This window comes from Hylaeus anthracinus, unplaced genomic scaffold, assembly GCF_026225885.1.
Source record: "Hylaeus anthracinus isolate JK02 unplaced genomic scaffold, UHH_iyHylAnth1.0_haploid 11989, whole genome shotgun sequence".
In the NCBI taxonomy this organism is placed as follows: domain Eukaryota; kingdom Metazoa; phylum Arthropoda; class Insecta; order Hymenoptera; family Colletidae; genus Hylaeus; species Hylaeus anthracinus.
The window spans coordinates 7,267,023-7,285,267 of record NW_026534337.1 but is presented as its reverse complement, the minus strand read 5'-3'; the positions used below and the strand labels follow the sequence as shown (position 1 = coordinate 7,285,267).

At 36.2% G+C, this 18,245-nt stretch overlaps 3 protein-coding genes and 1 long non-coding RNA gene across 10 annotated transcripts; 2 read left to right on the top strand and 2 right to left on the bottom strand.

Moving 5' to 3' along the window:
* The first annotated feature begins 5,592 nt into the window (after positions 1–5,592).
* Positions 5,593–7,152, top strand: LOC128888148 (S-phase kinase-associated protein 1). Of its 2 annotated transcripts, none has more exons than XM_054144780.1 (3): positions 5,593–5,816; positions 6,193–6,471; positions 6,560–7,152. In XM_054144780.1, the coding sequence occupies exons 1-3, from the start codon at positions 5,814–5,816 to the stop codon at positions 6,767–6,769; spliced, it is 492 nt and encodes a 163-aa protein (XP_054000755.1). In that variant the 5' UTR covers positions 5,593–5,813; the 3' UTR covers positions 6,770–7,152. The 2 variants fall into 2 exon arrangements, with proteins under 2 accessions (XP_054000755.1, XP_054000756.1); XM_054144781.1 differs by lacking the exon at positions 5,593–5,816 and adding an exon at positions 5,837–5,992.
* Positions 7,153–7,179: 27 nt separating this feature from the next.
* On the top strand, positions 7,180–12,388 carry LOC128888146 (beta-alanine-activating enzyme). Of its 5 annotated transcripts, XM_054144778.1 has the most exons (10): positions 7,180–7,320; positions 7,916–8,258; positions 8,350–8,808; positions 8,877–9,256; positions 9,331–9,419; positions 9,477–10,366; positions 10,434–10,585; positions 10,643–10,806; positions 10,872–11,135; positions 11,212–12,388. In XM_054144778.1, exons 2-10 carry the CDS (start codon positions 7,987–7,989, stop codon positions 11,602–11,604), a joined length of 3,063 nt encoding a protein of 1,020 aa, XP_054000753.1. In that variant the 5' UTR covers positions 7,180–7,320; positions 7,916–7,986; the 3' UTR covers positions 11,605–12,388. The 5 variants fall into 5 exon arrangements, with proteins under 5 accessions (XP_054000753.1, XP_054000748.1, XP_054000752.1 ...); XM_054144773.1 differs by having other exon boundaries at positions 9,331–10,366; XM_054144777.1 differs by lacking the exon at positions 7,180–7,320 and adding an exon at positions 7,383–7,411 and having other exon boundaries at positions 9,331–10,366.
* LOC128888149 (uncharacterized) lies at positions 7,767–10,697 on the bottom strand. 2 transcript variants are annotated; one of them, XR_008460201.1, is made up of 4 exons: positions 10,606–10,697; positions 9,965–10,191; positions 8,991–9,147; positions 7,767–8,112 (listed from the first exon to the last, which is right to left on the bottom strand). It is a non-coding gene; the product is annotated as an uncharacterized LOC128888149 (long non-coding RNA). The 2 variants fall into 2 exon arrangements; XR_008460200.1 differs by having other exon boundaries at positions 10,532–10,664.
* LOC128888147 (rab GDP dissociation inhibitor beta) lies at positions 11,674–18,239 on the bottom strand. Its single transcript, XM_054144779.1, has 5 exons — positions 17,926–18,239; positions 14,747–15,160; positions 14,445–14,658; positions 13,456–13,638; positions 11,674–13,377 (listed from the first exon to the last, which is right to left on the bottom strand). The coding sequence occupies exons 1-5, from the start codon at positions 18,084–18,086 to the stop codon at positions 13,021–13,023; spliced, it is 1,329 nt and encodes a 442-aa protein (XP_054000754.1). The 5' UTR covers positions 18,087–18,239; the 3' UTR covers positions 11,674–13,020.
* Positions 18,240–18,245: the final 6 nt, after the last annotated feature.

Below are 18,245 nucleotides of genomic sequence, written 5' to 3'. Positions count from 1 at the left end.
TTCCATCCCTTCTCGTGTCTCTTTCTTGCATCCTCGCGACCATTGTTCGTGGTTCTCTCACTTATCGTGACAACGTAAACGTCCAATCAATCAACTTGATTGGTTAATATCTAATTTAATCAATTGGCGTCCGATCGGAAGGTTAAGCGTGCACAATGGCCTGAAATTTATAAAAGAAACTCTGGTTTCCCCGGATCTATTGGTCGAACTGCCTTAGACGCGACGTTATTAATCGTTTCAACAGATCTCGATAATTTGTTAGTACATAATTAGTTCGAGAAGACTGTGCAAATGACTAATAGCGTCACGTCTTAAGTAGGATTTGCTAGATAAGCGTTATTGTCCGAGTAGCTGGAATCGATATCATCTGGGAAAGATGCACTCGAGAAACTTCCAGCGACGATGGTTAACGAACGTAAGAATTACAGGAGCGAGACTTTTTTTCAGGAATAATTAACCCACAACGCCCGCGTTGGTCTCATTAAAAACGACAGGCAAGACTTGGCAGGCAGGTATCTGTTTAATGCAAGAAAGTCACCGTTTGCTTTCGTCTCTAGTTTTTCTTTTAATTTTCACGCATGGCAAGCGCTCGGCCAAAGCTCGCATTGTAACAAGGGAAACGAAAGTGACTTACAACATCCCTGGCGAATGTCGTTCAGAATTTCCTTCCATAGACGTATATGCGTCTTCGTTACTAAATTTAACCCTCCAATTCAATCATCTAGCTGTGTTGTACTTGCAACAACCTCGAACCTCAATGGCTTAGCAATTTTTTAAGCAGGTCCAACACCTTGTGTCTGTTCCAGTTGTTTTGTCCAAATTGGGAGACTTTTCTGGAAGACTCTAATGTATCCGCGAATAAAAGTTGGATTGTTTCTCGGACAACCATAATAAGAAGAGCGTACCCGTCAATTTCGATCCGAGAAATTTCATTGGTGGGCGTTTATCTTCTTTCGCAACGACGTGCAGACTGCCGTAGGTCGGATCTCTTCATTTCGCTCATTTTCACTCGGTATCGTTGGAGGTCAATGAAATCGTAACGACCTTTCTTACTCCATTCTTCTATCGTGCGTGAAAAACGGCAAGGAGTAACGACCATCAGGCGATTAATTCGCAATTTTCTGAACGTTAATTCGGCGAGAAAAAGTGACGACCAGTCAGAGGGGTGGGAGGGAAAAAAAATATGAAAAACGCGTTGGTGCTCCACGAGAGGGAGAACGCGACTTCGAAGAAGCGCGGACGACAGACGTCGCGGCGCCTTCGCGTCGAAGGATCTGCGTAATTCAGCATTTATCGTCGCAACCGTTACGTCGCGTTCACCGAGTATATCGACGAGCGTTGCGAAAGATAACGCGGATTTTCCTCTCGGTGCCACTACCCTCCGCTTTCGAACCTTCCGAACCAATTCATTTATTTCTAAAAGAAAAAAAAAAGGGTGGAAGTTTCGCTGTAGATAAACAAGCTTTTTTGAAATTGAGCCAAACGAGTCCACGTTTTTAACGATCGTTGCGTGTACTTGTTAGAACTCGAAAGTGTTACTCTGCAGAGGAAATGTTACGTAGCGATCTCATCGTCTCTACCCTCAGACTTTACGGCAACGGAAAGAACAGCGAGCGGTTCAAGGTGAACGAGAAAAAGCTCTAACATTAGTCGTCGTTAATTTGCGATGTACTCTAAAATCTCCCAAAGGAATAGCTGAATGATTGCTATATATATACATTCTAAACGTCGTTATATCTTTCAATCTTTGTTTCACTATTTTAACGTCGCTCCTTTCGAAAGTACAAACTCGAAGAAAGCGTAACAAAAAATCGCTTTCTTCCAGGACACGAGGGACGACCATTAAGAGAAAATTTTAATAAGTCCTCTTGCTCGAGGGTTGGAAGGAAATTGTAGCTTGTACGAATGTTTGATTCCACTTGCAGGAGGCTGCAAACCCTTGAGGATATTTATGCGAAGTAATAATCTTAACGTTTATTGCGTTCGCGATGGCTGTTAATAGTTACGTAAGACTCGTAATCTCTCTTTTCCTGCCCGAATCATCCTCTACCTCCTGCCACCCACGAGTTAAATTTAAAACTCGTTCAGGAACTTTTGAAGCTTCATTAATTAATCGCGATTTCGCGTTTAGATATTTCTTCGTGGCTACAACGTTTACGCAATCGCGAATTAATCTAGGAGTAATACCACGGGATAGAGAGACTTGTCTTTGACGGAAACGTGACGTCGTTCTCTGCTTGGCAAATAGATTTCTAATTCGAAACAAGCAAAGAACGAGAAGTGATCCTTCGATCATACATCGGAAGATCCTGGCGTCTTCCGCTCGTGCGCCCTTCTTCCGATTTTTTATCAGTCTAACTGATTATCTTTGCTTCTTAGTTATGGGACCTTTCTGCCCGATCATGTCCAACGCATTAGGGTGATTAATGAACTATTGATTTAAAACAGTGGTACACTTTGATATGGGAACGAATGTGCTTTGAATACGTGTATATATAACTTTGTATCGTCCTAGTGGCTAGTAGTATAAGTAATATAAATAGTATAAGTTCCTAACTTTTGTGTCTTTACTAAGTCCGACTCAAGGTCTCCAAAGGAATTTCGTGATCCTTGATTTTCGTCTTACTTTGGCATGTAGAATTACGTCTTGAAGGTTCGGACACCTGTTGCAGAGCACCCTGTGCGGTTGCACCAAGTGACAGAAGGGTGCATCGGCTCGTATACCCTTATGATATTTACACCGCGAACTCGTTATGTCGTTTTACAAGTATCCTGAAGAGTAACGTGAAGCTGAAGCGTTTGTGTATCATCTTCTAAATAAGTAGAATAAACCCTTACACCTCCGAATTTTCCTTCTTGGACGTCTTTGCGAAATTAAAGAAGGCTTCAAAACAAAATAAATATTGTTATTCAGTCACTTAAAATTCTACTCTTAACATAAAATTGAGAATTGCGTGGCTACAACTTCCTGACGTTAAAGAACATCAACTAAATGTCTCTCTTGTGGAATAGCGAAAAATTCTTTTCCGTTCCTTCTTTCCTACAGAAATAATATTTTCACTCCCATTAAATTCGGCAATGGAATACTGCGAGCCCTGAAAAGTGGAAGTGTGCTGATTGTACGCTAAAACGTTACAGTGTACAGACGGTTTATCCTGCTTCGGGCAAGCTGGGTTGCATTAATGCACTTTTCGATGCATCGCTGGATGAAACTACTCTGCTTAGCAGAGCTTACTGCCTCGATCGGCCAGATTCAACCGAATAAACTTTTCGATACCCGTAGACGAATCGTTGTAACTACGCCCGTTACTTTGCCATCTGCAGTTGTACGTTTCCCGAGTACAAAACTACATTTTACACGAATTTTTTCAGGGAACAGTACCGTGAGGGGATGGAGAAAAAATAAACAAAACGAAAACATGGGAGGAATATTAGAGCGATTCTTGGTGGTGAGTTTTCTTGCTGAAATTTGATGATTTTGTATTCTCACAAAGATATGAATACTGGGAGACTGTCATAATTCGTCGGAATTATGAAAACGATAGCGATAGAAAATAACAGAACCGAAAATTGCTTTTATCGATACTGGTCCTTTTTTTTCTCAGCATCGCCAATAGAGGGAGAGCAGCGGAGTTCAAAAGGGTAAGCGAAGAAGGGGATGGCGAAGCTTTTGCGTAGGTTGTTGGCGCCTAGACGAACACCCCTGACTTTCACAGATTCTTGTCAGAGAAGAATCGTGTGAGTAATAGTAGAGCATAATTTTACGGTTTGAAACCGATGGCGTCACGTTCGGCCTCGTTTCTTTGTTTTTTTATTGTCATCGTACACGTTGAAAATGACTGTGCAATTTTTTCCATCGATTCTCACGCGATACCTGGTAATTTTTTAATTTGCGTATCCGGTGAAGTACTCGTAGGCGCCTGATCGTCGACAATAGTTTCAGTTTCGGTCAGACATGGATCCAATATGATTCTAACGATAGATAACGAATAAAACGTTTATGTAACTTCATCGAGTAACTTTCATTTTTATCTATATAAAAATTATTTCTCGATTTTTTGTTCCGCTTAACCATATATACAGAGAGTTTATCGTTGAAAACGTTGCGTCATCCTACGTCGTGAATAATCCTTTAGCTATATTCTCGTTTTATAAATCTATGGCTATGCAATCTACAAAAGGTAGAATTGAGAAATATTCTACCTTAGACAAGTTTTATTAAAATATCTATGATCTAAATCGGATATTTTCTTAATAAACAAAATGATATCGCGATAAAACGCATGGTTGGGTCTAGAGATCACGGTTTCGAACGGGTATTAAAATACACGGGTACACGGAACACGTGTACCGTGTACTAAGAGATTACGAACACGGATATTTTTAATACACGGATACCCGGGTATTGAAATACGCTGACACCCGGATATCGAAGTACACGGGTGCCCGGGTATCAAAATACACGGATATCCAGACACGTACACGTGCATCGAAATATACGGATACGCATACATCGAATTATTCGGGTACAGTATCCAATTATTTTTATATACAAACTTTTATGTAACAAAAGATTTTATTCTAAAATAATGATCCTTATTAATTTTGAAAAAATTGATAAGCAATAAAACAAATAAATAAAAAAAAAATAAACATAAGTCGAATAAATATAACAGAATAAATTTTTTAGTGTAATTTGTAAAACTTTATTTATTAGTTAAAATAACTGTTCAAGTCAATGTGCGTACCCGTGTATTTCGATGTACGTGTACGTACCTGGATATCCGTATATTTAGATACCCGGGTACCCGTGTATTAAAAATACACGGATTAAAACACGGATCTATTAATTGCCCGTGTACCCGGGTATTTCGATACACGTGAAGTAGGGATCTCTACATGGTTCCGACATCTATGTCCTATCTATGAATTTTAATCCATTTAGTCTACGTACTTCGCTTTTTTCTTAAATGACATATACGCAAACATATTAAAATGCAATGATACGTAATTTAAAAGTAGTGATTCGTAAGATTATATTTTGTTCAGTGAAAAAAAACTCTGTAAACAAAAGTCATGCAACTGGCGGGAGAAGCTCATTGGTTCCTCGTGTCTCCAGTCAGCAGTGTAACGTAGAATTGACGCATAGTAGATCGATAAACATGTACTTTTATTTGAATTACCTTATCTTTACATATCTTTTTCTTATTGACTCTTCTACTGCAGAACTGTAACTAATACATGTGAATCTTGTATAACCTATAACCTCCATTGCATCTATATCTTCTGATTGTAAGTTCAGCGTCTTTTCAGTCCTATCGCAAGTCACCTGGCTTGATTTACAGGGATTTTTTCTCATTGAACGAAGTTTAATAAAGAGTAATTTGTTGATTGGATTAACTATATATTGTGAAGTTTAAATAATACCATCTAACAATACTAAAATGATAGATGACAATAAAGATGTAACGGAACTTTGCGACTTAGGTTTACGCGGTATAAAAGCGCGACATCTCGCGTCAGAGTTGCGAAACGTATTATTCAAGTCGATCGTGTTCATACGTACCCAAAACTACGAAAATGAGACAGAGATAGAAGAGTGAGAAAGATATAACGAGAATCCGCCATACTGAAAAAGACAGAAAATAAATATTGAGTCAGAGCGAGAGAATAAAATACAAGAACTGCAAGAACAGCAGAAGTTAGAAGGGAAAGACTGGGAAAGACAGAGAGCAGGAGAACAACTGCTTCTGCTAATCATCGTTGTAGCAAATTATCCGATATTTCACAACACTGATTACAACCAACGTTTCATGGTGAATACTCTAGTTTTCCTTCCCTTGAACATATCGTAGTGTTTGATATTTTAAATTCGGGTCGATAGTTCATGTGAATTTTACAAAAAAATGTCGTTTGTGATGGATATTTTGTTGCATTGATGGCGTGCCTCCTTGTTTTTGTAAAGGAATAACTTTCAACGAACAGTTCGATTGTATGTTGATGTTAAATAAAATGAAATAATTTATGAAGTTCTTGCTCGAGAATTCTGTGAATCTGTTGACTTGTACTATCGTGGAAAAAGATATTCACGACGAAATATTGGAGCACTTCATTCTTGCAAAATTATTTTTGTTTTTATAGCATTTCGTTCACAAATGTATGGTGTGACAAGTTATTGGAAACCTGTTTCAGATGCCTAACATCAAATTACAAAGTTCCGATGGTGAAGTTTTTGAAGTAGATGTTGATATTGCAAAATGTTCAGTTACCATAAAAACTATGTTGGAAGATCTGGGAATGGACGAAGATGAAGAAGAAATTGTTCCTCTTCCAAATGTTAATTCTGCCATTCTTAGGAAAGTAATACAGTGGGCAACTTATCATAAAGACGATCCACCTCCACCAGAGGATGACGAAAATAAAGAAAAGCGTACTGATGATATAAGCTCATGGGATGCAGATTTTCTGAAAGTAAAGAATGAACCTTTCTTTTGCACATTATGTGTCAAAAAATGTTGGAGAAGTGATGTGTATAAATATTTGATTATTTTCATTATAGGTTGATCAAGGAACTTTGTTTGAATTAATTTTGGCAGCTAATTATCTTGACATTAAGGGTCTTTTAGATGTAACATGCAAAACTGTTGCTAATATGATAAAAGGTAAAACACCTGATGAAATCCGGAAAACATTCAACATTAAGAATGATTTCACGGCATCAGAGGAGGAACAAGTTCGCAAAGAAAATGAATGGTGTGAAGAAAAGTAGAGATTAATGTTCACGAATATTCAATATTTTGATTTATTATATTAAACATCCAGTTATAACGATTTAAAATTGAACAGATGATGCACCTAATGTATTATGTTAAAGGATATCTTAAATAATAGTCTCATTATTTTCACTAAATGCACCAAATACTTGCTAACTAACATGAATAGATTAGTATTTTAAAAATATCAAAAACCACATTTATGTGTGAGTGGTATGTTAATCTTAAATTTTTTGTATAACATTAAATAGTACTATTTATCGTGTGTAGTAGGAATTACAGAGCAATTCACATTACTGTAACATTGTTATCTTTGCTTAGTGGTATATAAGATCTGCAAATTCTGTTTTGTCTGTATAGAATATATGTTCAATTTCTACTTTTGGCGATTTTATTTAAGCAATCCTCCCATGAACGTGTAACAAAGTAATAATAATAATTCCATATAGTCACGATAATGTAAACCAATAAATAAATTTTAGGTTAGTTACAAACATAGAAAGAAAGTTGGAAATTTGAACGTTATACGATATACTTAACAAGAAAGGTAAGTGAAACCTTTTTTGCCTTCATTTAATTACCAAATGATAAACAATAATACTGAAAGACAGTTCAAATCACCTTTAATCAAACTTCAGGTACTATTAGTACTACTAATATTATTGGTATAAATACTATTGGTATACTGTGATTAATATTGAATATTATAATACAATAGAAACGTTTATTATCTGAATTAGTGATATTTTCTTTTAATCTTTATTATATCGTATAATGTTGGTACCGTAGAGGTTAACAAGACTGCTTATACATAACAGATAAAGATTTCGAAGTATAAACAGTGTTATCAAATGTTATCATGTATTATATGAAACGGTTGTCGCTGGTCGGTAACTTATTTAATTCTGAGATATATTAATAAACAATATTTTCTTAGAAAACTTGTGGTCAATGATATTTTCTAGCACATTAATAAAATAAAGGTTATTTACGAAACTGGAAATATTAAACGAATAAAGCATGCAATTAGTATAAAAATAATTTGTTGAACGATCTATTTCTCAATTAAAAATAATAATAATTCTTTATTCAAGCCATATGTCTTTTATAATTTTATCTTGTGTTTTTTTGTAAAACTCTAGTGCTGAATTCATACGAATGAACAATTTTTGATATCGTGTGTTGTGGAAGTGTGTGCATCATTTACTGCACAATGTTAGATGGATCAAACAAGACACAAACTGTCTTGTCAATCCAGCAGCAGTTTAATATCGTACAGAAACTGCATAACACATGTAAATGGAACGACCTTGACAATGTAGCAATAGAATACCATGACCTAGAAAAAAACATCTATATAAATTATAGAGAACTTTTTGCTGCAAAAACTATGCTTTTTGATTTTTTGAAATGCATAGAATGCAGTGAATTTATTGGCATCAATTATGATGTTCCTAATTATTGTGTTGTCTCTTTGATGCTTGGGTAAGGATTCAAAAGTAACACTATATTGCAAATGTTAGTAAATACAAAAGATATAAACAATGGAAACTTTGATTATTTCTATTTTTTGTAGGATTTTAACTAGTGAACACAGTTTTGTGAATATACCATCAAATGTAACAGAATATAGAAATTTACAAAATTCCTTGCACATACATTATTTATTTTGTAAGCAAATAACAGTTGAAGGAGATGTTCTAAAGCAATTCTCAATACACAGTGAATGTATATACTTTATAAAACTGAAACATATTAAACAAAAATGTACACAAAGCCTTGAACCAAATTATTATGCTTATGCTATTACTACTTCTGGTTCAACTGGAGCATCAAAAGTTGTTAAAGTGTCTCATGCTTCCATAGTACCTAATATTCTAGATTTAAGCAGAATTTTGACTATAAACAGTTCTGACAAAATTGCTCAAATTACTAGTTTTACATTTGATCCTAGCATCATTGAAATTTTTCTTGCTCTCTCAAATGCTGGGACATTGTTTATGGCTTCAAAGTCATTGAAAAATAATACAAATAGGTAAATAAATACGATAAAATATATATTATTGCCAGTATTATTTAAACATAAGCATCTTTTGCTTTCAGATTCTTAGATGAGACTTATTATAGTAAAATTACTATACTGCAAATGACTCCATCAAGTTTTTTGTATAGTTGGACAGTTGAACGTTTAAAAGCCACTATTTTAAGTAATGATACCTCTCTTAGAGTTCTCCTTTTAGGTGGAGAACCTTTCCCTAAAATAGAGTCACTTCTTGAAGCCAAACATCCACATAATAATACAAAGATTTATAATATTTATGGTATCACTGAAGTATCTTGCTGGGCTAGTATTAACGAAATTGTAACAACAAATCTGCAAATTAACACACATTGCTTAGGGCAATTGTTATCACAAACCATGTTTCAAGTTAGGGATGAAAAGGGAGAAATAGTGACAAATGGTAGAGGCTTTCTTCACATAGGTAACTGTTATTTAGTGTTTTCATAATGTAATTATGTTGAAAAAAATATCTAAGTTTTATGTATTTACGTACAGGGAGTAATGATAGGATTTGTGTAATAGATCACGAAAGTACTGAAAATTTAGAACCACCAATATATCGCGACACGGGCGATATAGTTTATGTATGTATATATAATGTTGCTAAATATTTTCCATTTCTAATTGTACATCTATTTCAGATTGATGAAGGAGGTAGTATATTTTATAAAGGTAGAAGTAACAGTATCATAAAAAGATTTGGAAATAAAGTAGATTTAACAAAATTAGAAGAATGTGCTTTACAAGTAGATTTTGTTAAAAATTGTTATGTACTATGGGATGAAAGTTCTAACAAATTACATTTGTGTTTAGTTACTAACAAAAAAATAAACCACTGTCCCAATATGAATATTGATATAGTGAAACATTTACACAAATTACATCCATTGTATAGGCCAGACAAAATTCATTTTTTAAAACATTTTGAGTATAATTCTAACGGAAAAATCTCTATAGAATTTTTAAAAGAATATATCGAAGAACAGATGAATAAAATCACAGACAATGTTGACTTCCAAAAATGTGAAAACCTATTTCGATCCCTCTGGAAAAATAGTCTAAAATGTGAAAACAATGGATTCGTACAATCGGGTGGTACATCGATAATAGCGCTTCAAATATCACATACTTTGTCCAATGAAGTGAATGTAGAATTTCCTGAAATCATCGGCATGCTTCTGAATAATGCTACTGATGATGATTGTCTTAGTTATATAAAAAAAACTTTATCGAATAATCCTAAAGACAAAACAATCAACCATTTGGAATATCATTCTGATAATAATCAAACAGTATCTTTAGTTAACGCCACCACGAATGTAGAAAGTAAACATTCGAATTCAGTGACTATGGCACCTGAAATTTATAAGTATCAATGGCATAAGTGCAGGGGACAAATACACAGTAGTACAACAATTACAAACGAAAATCTTAAATTACAATATAATATAATTTCAAAGATCGAAATAATAAAAACGTATGATTTACGAAAATGTGTAGATGCATCCCCAACTGTATTTCACTATTCAGAGTAAGTGTAAGTTCAACAAATTGTATGAAGCACATTCTATAATTTAATGAATGATTGTTTTATTTAGTGGGAAAACGTATGCGACAGTCGGTTCCCATTCTGGTCTTCTTTCTACATTTTACTTAGAAAAGGAAAGTTGCATTCCTCCATTTACGATAAAATTACCTGATAGAATCGAAGCTTCGGTTTTAATTTTAGACGATTTTAGGGGTATAGTAGGTGAGTTTTTTAATACGCACAAAATTTATCTACGCTGCTGAATCTCCTCTCTTGCAGGATGTTATGACGGCAATGTATACTGTCTAGATTTAAAAATGGGATTAGTTATCTGGAAGTATCAGACAGGTGACGTCGTAAAATGTTCCGCAATATTTTGTAAAGAACGGAAGACAGTATTTGTCGGTTCCTATAATCATTATATATATTGTCTCGATGTGAAGGTACATACACGTATTTCCTTTACACCGCGTTTTAAGAGCCTAGCTGATATGAAATTTCAATTTAGGATGGGTCCCAAATTTGGAAAGTTAAAAGCAGTAATGGAAGTATTAGTGCTTCCGGTTGTTTACACTCTCGATCGAATTCCGTCTTATTTGGAACTTTAGACGGCTCTTGTTTAGCTTTGGAACAGTTGTCTGGAAAAATACTTTGGAAACATAAAATGACGGATCCTATTTTTGTTGCACCCGTAACGCTAAATAACGGGCTCGTCTTAATTTGTTCTGTAACAGGATTACTGTCATGTTTCGATATCGAAAATAATGTTGAGGTAACGAATACTATCTCAAGATAAGCTGCACAAGAAACACAAAGAATTGTTTTGAATTTATGTTTTGTCTTTGTAGATATGGAAATACAAAGTCAATGGCAATGTGTTCTCGTATATTGTGAAGCATTATGATCAACTTACAGGTTGTGAAAATATTATTCTGGCTAGTCAAAATAAGACAGTGTATTATCTGCAATCTACAGATTCAAGTTTTAGAACTGAGCCTACTTTAAAATATGTATTGAACCTTCATTCGCCAATTTTTGCCACTCCCTGGTGCGAAGGTAATATTTTATTTATAACATGTACAGATGGTACTCTATACATTTATAACTTTACGACAAATAGACTGCAAAAGGTTGAAAAACTTCCTGCCGAAGTTTTTTCATCGCTTGTAGCTGAAAATGATATCGCAGTCGTTGGTTGCCGTGATAATAATGTATATGTCATAAAACTTATTGGCGAATAAAGGTATTATTTATTTTTTATTCGATGTTTTCTCTATTGGTTCATAATAAAGTAGTTAGGAACAACAAAGTAATGAAATTAATACAATATCGTTTGTTTATTTTTTACGACTGTCACATTACAGTTACGTGAATAACACTTTAGATAATGTAATGGTAGAACATGTATCCGCCTTCCAATGAATTTCGTATGTGATGCAAATTCGCGGTGCGTTCACGGTTTTAAGCAAGAATGCAAGCAAAATAAAAATTCTGAGAAATAGCCAATCGCTCTTTAACGAAACATTCTCGCATACATAAATGCAGACGTATAGCAGTTCCAAAAACAATGCGTATCCGTGCATAATTGTCTTTTTCCTTTTTGTTGACGCGCCCTCTTAATCGATGATTGTGTCATAAATATTGGACAAGGAAATTCTGGTTCTCAAGCTCACATAAAATAACAACGTTTCAACGATTCCATCATTTCTATATTCTCATTCTTATATATCTGAGAATGAGAAAGAATATACATATATCTATTTAATTTATATTTAAATGCTTGGCCGCTTTTTCAACCTTCTTTTTCCTAATAGTTCGACATAGATTTCCTCCTGTAATAATTCTTGTTACAGGCAATTGTTCTTTGCGAGTGCTTTAACTTATGCATATTTACTTTGCGTTTCCGTTTAATATACATATTTAAAATTTTAAATAATATTAGAACTAAATGTGCAGAAGTATGACGTACTTTCTAATTCTAGGTCGCGGCATGCAATTTAGATACTTGCGTGTAGAATTCATTTTTTTTTAAAATTACCTCTAATCTTGTACCTCGTGTTGTAACGCATTTTCGACTACTGCAAATAGCAATACAATTATAGGTTTCTTTAACATATACAATCTCGATAAACAATATCCTTATTTGTTCCTTTGATAGTGAAAATATAATACATTTATAAAGTCGCGATAATCAACGTTAATACGTTTATCCTTTAAAAAAAGATCAGTTACGATAAATGCATAGATACAGATGGTGTATTTTTTTTAAAAATCTGTTCAAAATTTGTGGAAAATGTTCGAATGACAAACGGTACAGGTTTAATATCGATTATTTGTGAAAAATGTATCTATGTACGTATTTTAGACGAAAATGCAAAAGGGGATAGTAAATGCAAAAGTAGAATGAGATTAGAACATAATTGAAAAGTAAAATACAAAGAAGAATGCCTTTGTTTTGCAATTCTCCGTGAAAGAGAATCTAGAATTATTAGGCATCGATCTACTAGCAGATCGCATCTCCACCGAGACTCGGATAAACACCAACGTGTCAGTAGGTACGCGTTAAATTACGTTGCTCACTCATTTTCCTTTCTTTTTTTATTTCATTCTGGATGAACTAGTTTCGAGAGTAACCAGTCTTGGTAATTGTATTACGGTTACTGGTCTTCGTCACCCAAGTTTTGTTTTACTTTCTCCAAGTCGAATTCTTCGCCAGTGGCCCGCTTGAATATATCGAGAACGTCTAAACAAGTGGTTTCGAAATGCGTTGTGGCATCGTAACTCGTCGATATGAAGATTTGACTATTCAAACCATCGTCGGTTGGCTCCATGTACTCTGATACTGATATGAATTTTTGTCTGATCGGGCCGAGTAAATCCAAGCCAGGCTTAATCTCAATTTCTGGGTTTTTCGTTTCAACCGTGGTAGACACCATTGCTATGAACCATCCCTTCGCCGCCACTTGATGAGTATGGGATACTAAAGATACATAGATATCGGAATTACGGTTAACCTGTGGAACAAAATACATTTGTGATTAGTTCAGCCATCTTCGAAACACCAAATGCGATCAAAGTGTACGCTCGCTTACTTGTTTCTGCGGAATAATAATTTGCGTTGAAAGAGCATCTCCCGTGTTCGGTATAGGATGGTCTAAGAGGCAAATGCATCTTATGACCTGACCTACTTTCTTTACACGATCAGGTACATACGTAGGATCACAAAATACTTGTTTGCATTGAGCTATCTCTTCGCCAGAACGCACACCAACAACCTGTGCCAAGAATCAATAATCAAGTTCAACTGTAGATCGAATAGATCGTTGCTTAAGGGGGTATTATCGACTAGAAACTTCAAAAATTCGATTTTTTTTTTGCATTTTCTTATCATTTGGGGTTTTGAGAAAGTGCCTCTAAAATATTAATTTGAAATTCGTAGAGCTCTCATAGTTACAGAGGCTTAGAGGCTGTTCACCAGTATTAGTGCTAAATGTATAGCAAACTTTAAACGCGTTTTTCTCGAAACGACATTTTTCAAGTCAGGCGCACGTTTTTCTCAAAAACTATTGGACCGACTGACTTCTGATTTACACACATTTCGAGGGTACCATCACCTATGGTCTGAACTAGAATTATACCGATAGCTTGAATATTTTAGCTCTGCTCTCATATTTTAGTTGACAATTTTCCGGAAAAATTAAACCTTAATTTTCAAACAGCTGTGATTCCGATAAAAAATTTAGTACTTACTTAATTCTAGTTCAGACGATAACTACATTCATATAGATTGAAAAAAAAGTTTGTTTTTCTGTCTCAGACGACTAGAACCGCCACAGCCTGTACGCCCGATTGAACGAGCGTCTCACGCCACAACCTGCATAACAGTGTATAACTTGTATAGATTTCAATGAAGTATTTCATAAAAATTTGTGTTGTTAGTTGAAACGTGTTTCATTATGCATACAAAACCCTGGTACTGTAGGTTTGATAGTTTTCGAAAAATTAATTCCTAAAAATTACTGAAAAAACAAACTTCTAGACGATAATACCCCCTTAATTATAAAAACGACCTAATTCTTACTTTTCCGTCCTTTACGACAATTTCGTCGATCGGTTTGTCCAACATGTACGTTCCACCGTAAATGGCGCTGAGTCGCGCAAAACCTTGAGGAAGTTCACCCAATCCGTACATAGGATAGAGATACGGTGATTTTCCATAACGTGCTAAACTATCGCTGTACAATTTAATTCTTCTTATAGTAGTAATTGCGCGTTGGCTTATGTAATCATCATCCCTGAAACAGCGAGATGTTTAAATTCAATCATCATCAAACCTCTAACCCAAAGGGTTAACGTTACAATCCTTTAAAACAAGTTCATTACCTATAAAGTGCTAGCGCGTGACCCGTAAAGTCTTGGGTATTTTTGTCGAGATTGAACTTGTTGTACAAGGAGCTCATGCTACTGTTGAAAGGATCGAAACCGTCCCACGTCTCGGGTCGGTCCTCTTGCATGTTTTGCACCCACATCAGAAAACTGCGGAAGCGTCTCTTCTCGAAGAGACCCATCAAATCGCTGGACAGCGCTTCCTGTTGATCTATCGGCACCTTCGAGATCTTCCCAGACTTGTAAACGTACGATCCCTCGACGCATTTGAATTCCAGGTACCGTGTCACGCCTGTATGAATTAGAAGCTTCACCAACAAGCCGTTCGCCATCAGGAACTTGGGAATCAAATCAACGTTCCATTCGCGGCCACGGCCGTAGCTCTCATCCGGTGGCGGGGCCTTGAATTTCCTAGATAACGCAAAAATATATTTACGTGATAATAAACGCTTGGCGTCGATCCATTTCGAAAGTCAGCTTTAACACGACGCGGTTCTATGTCGAAGGGAGGCTCGATAAAAATTTATTAAAATCGAAAATTTGTATTTAGAGGGTTAATTTGTATAACACTAGGTTTTCTCTTTAACATTTTTGTTTTAATAACAATAATTATTAACGTGAATTTAATGGGAATAAAAGAAGATTGATGCAGCGACCTCCAAACGTTTTTTAGTAATTTATGAAGCACCAGCAATCAAGTAGAAAATTTCTCATTTACTCTGATGGAGTAAATCCTCTGGAAAGGTTAATGATGCCCCCCTACGCCGTTCTAAACATAAAACTGCTGATAAAGCGAATTCTAAAGATACGAAGCTGTAATCTGGTGCTTATACATATGTTTATAATGCGTCGAAGTGGTGCTGATCGATCTCCGTAGAAGCTGGACGAAGTGCCTAATCGGATAAAAATATTCCATTATATCACCGTAAATCATTCGACGTTGGAAAACTTAAAACTGGTCCCTTGGGATAATTCATTTATTTTTAAAGATCGAAAAGAATTTTTCGTCATACGCGAACCTTGTCTGTGGATTATCGATGTCATTAAATTTATGAAAACTGTGTATATTGACATAAGGGGTGCCATACATTGCTCTGTACTCTGAAATAAGTTATGCGGTGGAATGGACTACCGAGAGACGTTTTGCAACAACGTTCCATTTTTCTTTTGGCATCCGGTGTTACAACACGCAGTGGCTTTCCACTTTGTTGTCATTTTTCAAGCGTTCCTCGAATAGGGTTATACAGGGTGTCCCAAAAATGTTGTAATACCTTGAAAGGGGTGATTCGGGAGTTGATTTGAAACAACTCTTTCCTTAGCGAAAATGTTGTCCGAGGTTTCGTTGAGGAGACATTAACAAAAAACCCCGACCAATCAGAACGCGCGTAGAAAAGGCTACGCACTAGGCGGCCGCGCTCATAGGCTACCGCGGCCGCTCCACCAGCATACTCGCGCTCTGATTGGTCAGTGTTTTCCGTTAATATCTCCTCAACAAAACCCCGCACAACATTTTCGTTAAGGAAAAAGTTGTTTCAAATCATCTCTCGAATCACCCGTTTCAAGGTGTTAGAACATTTTTAGGACATCCCGTAGACGAAGCAACGATTACTGTTACAACAGATGGATGGTTTAGAATAGTTTAGATGCGTGTTACAGTTTATTGAATGCAGCCGGATACCCGATAACTGCCACTCGGATGAGCCCAGAAGTGCAATACATGAACGCGTTATCATTTTCGTCCAGCAAACGGTAGGAAAATTACATTATTCTGTTATCTTGTTCGTAATGTTATTACTGCTAATGAAAAATGATCTTCAGAAACGGCAAAGATGCATGGAGTTCGCGTAACGAAGTCCAAGCGGTTACGATTACAAAGAGAAAGTTGACTTTCGAAAGACACCCGAGCAAAGAAAAATTGCATGTACATAATGTCTTCGATAACTTATAAACGATATATAATTGTTTATCCATTGCTATTAAGTGTAGAAATTGGGTTTTATTTATCATTCACTGTTCGAATGAAATGCTCCCTCATCCTCATTTCTATACAATTTTTTGCGTTTTTATTATCTCGAGCTTGCGTAAATACCCGACATATGTTTGATTCCACAGGAAGCGAATTAAGGATGGCATACCAGTAACGGTACATTTACTATTCGGTTATTTAATATTTCCACTTCGGAGCATTTCGAGTGTACAGAAATGCAATCTTTAATCGAAAATTTTTCTTTTTCACGTTGGCAATATTAATAGTAAACAAGTTAATAGCAAGATTAATAGTCACTTGTTTGAAGTGAAGATTATATTTATCCTCGTTTGTTCGAATCTAATCTATGTACAGTTATCCTAGATTACATTGTTGTATATTGAAAACTCCTTAAATCAGAAGTCAGACTTTATCTAGATAAAGAATCCAAACTACGAAGAAAAATAAACAGCAATCAACACCTTACTTAGTAAATAAAAGTTATAATCTAAACTGTTGCGAATAAATCGTCAGTTTCATGTCATCTATTACACAGATGAAATTCTGTTAATTCCTGACTATCCGAGTAGTTGATTAGGTTTCCCAACTCGTAAGCCTTAATTATAACTTTATTCCTCTTTAATGTCAGCAGACGCTCGATCGTGATTCAGACCAGCAAACACATGTTTGGAAGAAGTGATTGACAAGAGTAGCAAAGGTGGGGAAGGTGCAAGGAAAAAGTGTCTCGAAGAGAAAACAATGCAGTGCGCCAATTCTGTGGCACGAAACGCCACAACTGATTTTGCCACGTTCGACCGAACGTGCGTTTCGCGGTGCGGGCCCCTCCCCCTGACCGTATCGAGTGGCATTCTAGCCAACCTTCTCGATGGAATCATTTAGAAAGGGATGAAAGTTTTGAGGCGGACCAGACAGTAACGACGCATTATCGCGAGTGACGGTATACGTCACGCTTCGTCTCGCGATACGCTTGACGGAGGAGCTCGAACGCGAAATACACGATCAACGAGAAACGCATACGCTCGCGGTAAAATAACCCGAGAAGGAAAAATCAATATTTGAGAAGAGTCATCGTGTCACGTTTCGTCGATCATGATTTCAGAGGGATACTCTTCTATGCCAGGGATAGTCATCGTTCGACTTCGAAACAGATCGGTTCGTGGATAATCCGTCGCGATTTCGGGGGACTTACGCGAACAAATCTTCTAGTGGCGTGATGGAGGCGGATTCACCGCCGTAATACTTGTTGCGGTCTACGTGGAGCACTCTTTTCCCACTGACCGACAGCATACCCGAGAGTATGCACTCCTTGAGCCCGGTGCCCAGAACGATCGCGTCGTATTCTTCATTCATGTTGCCGGAGATGCGATGGAATCGAACACAGCACCGAACTGACGATATACGAACACCTCGCGAGTCTTATTTCTCGGGAACGCTATGCGAATACAGGGAAACGTTAGCACACGGCCACGCGACTGCCAACTCGAACGACTATTATGCCGGAACGGAAGA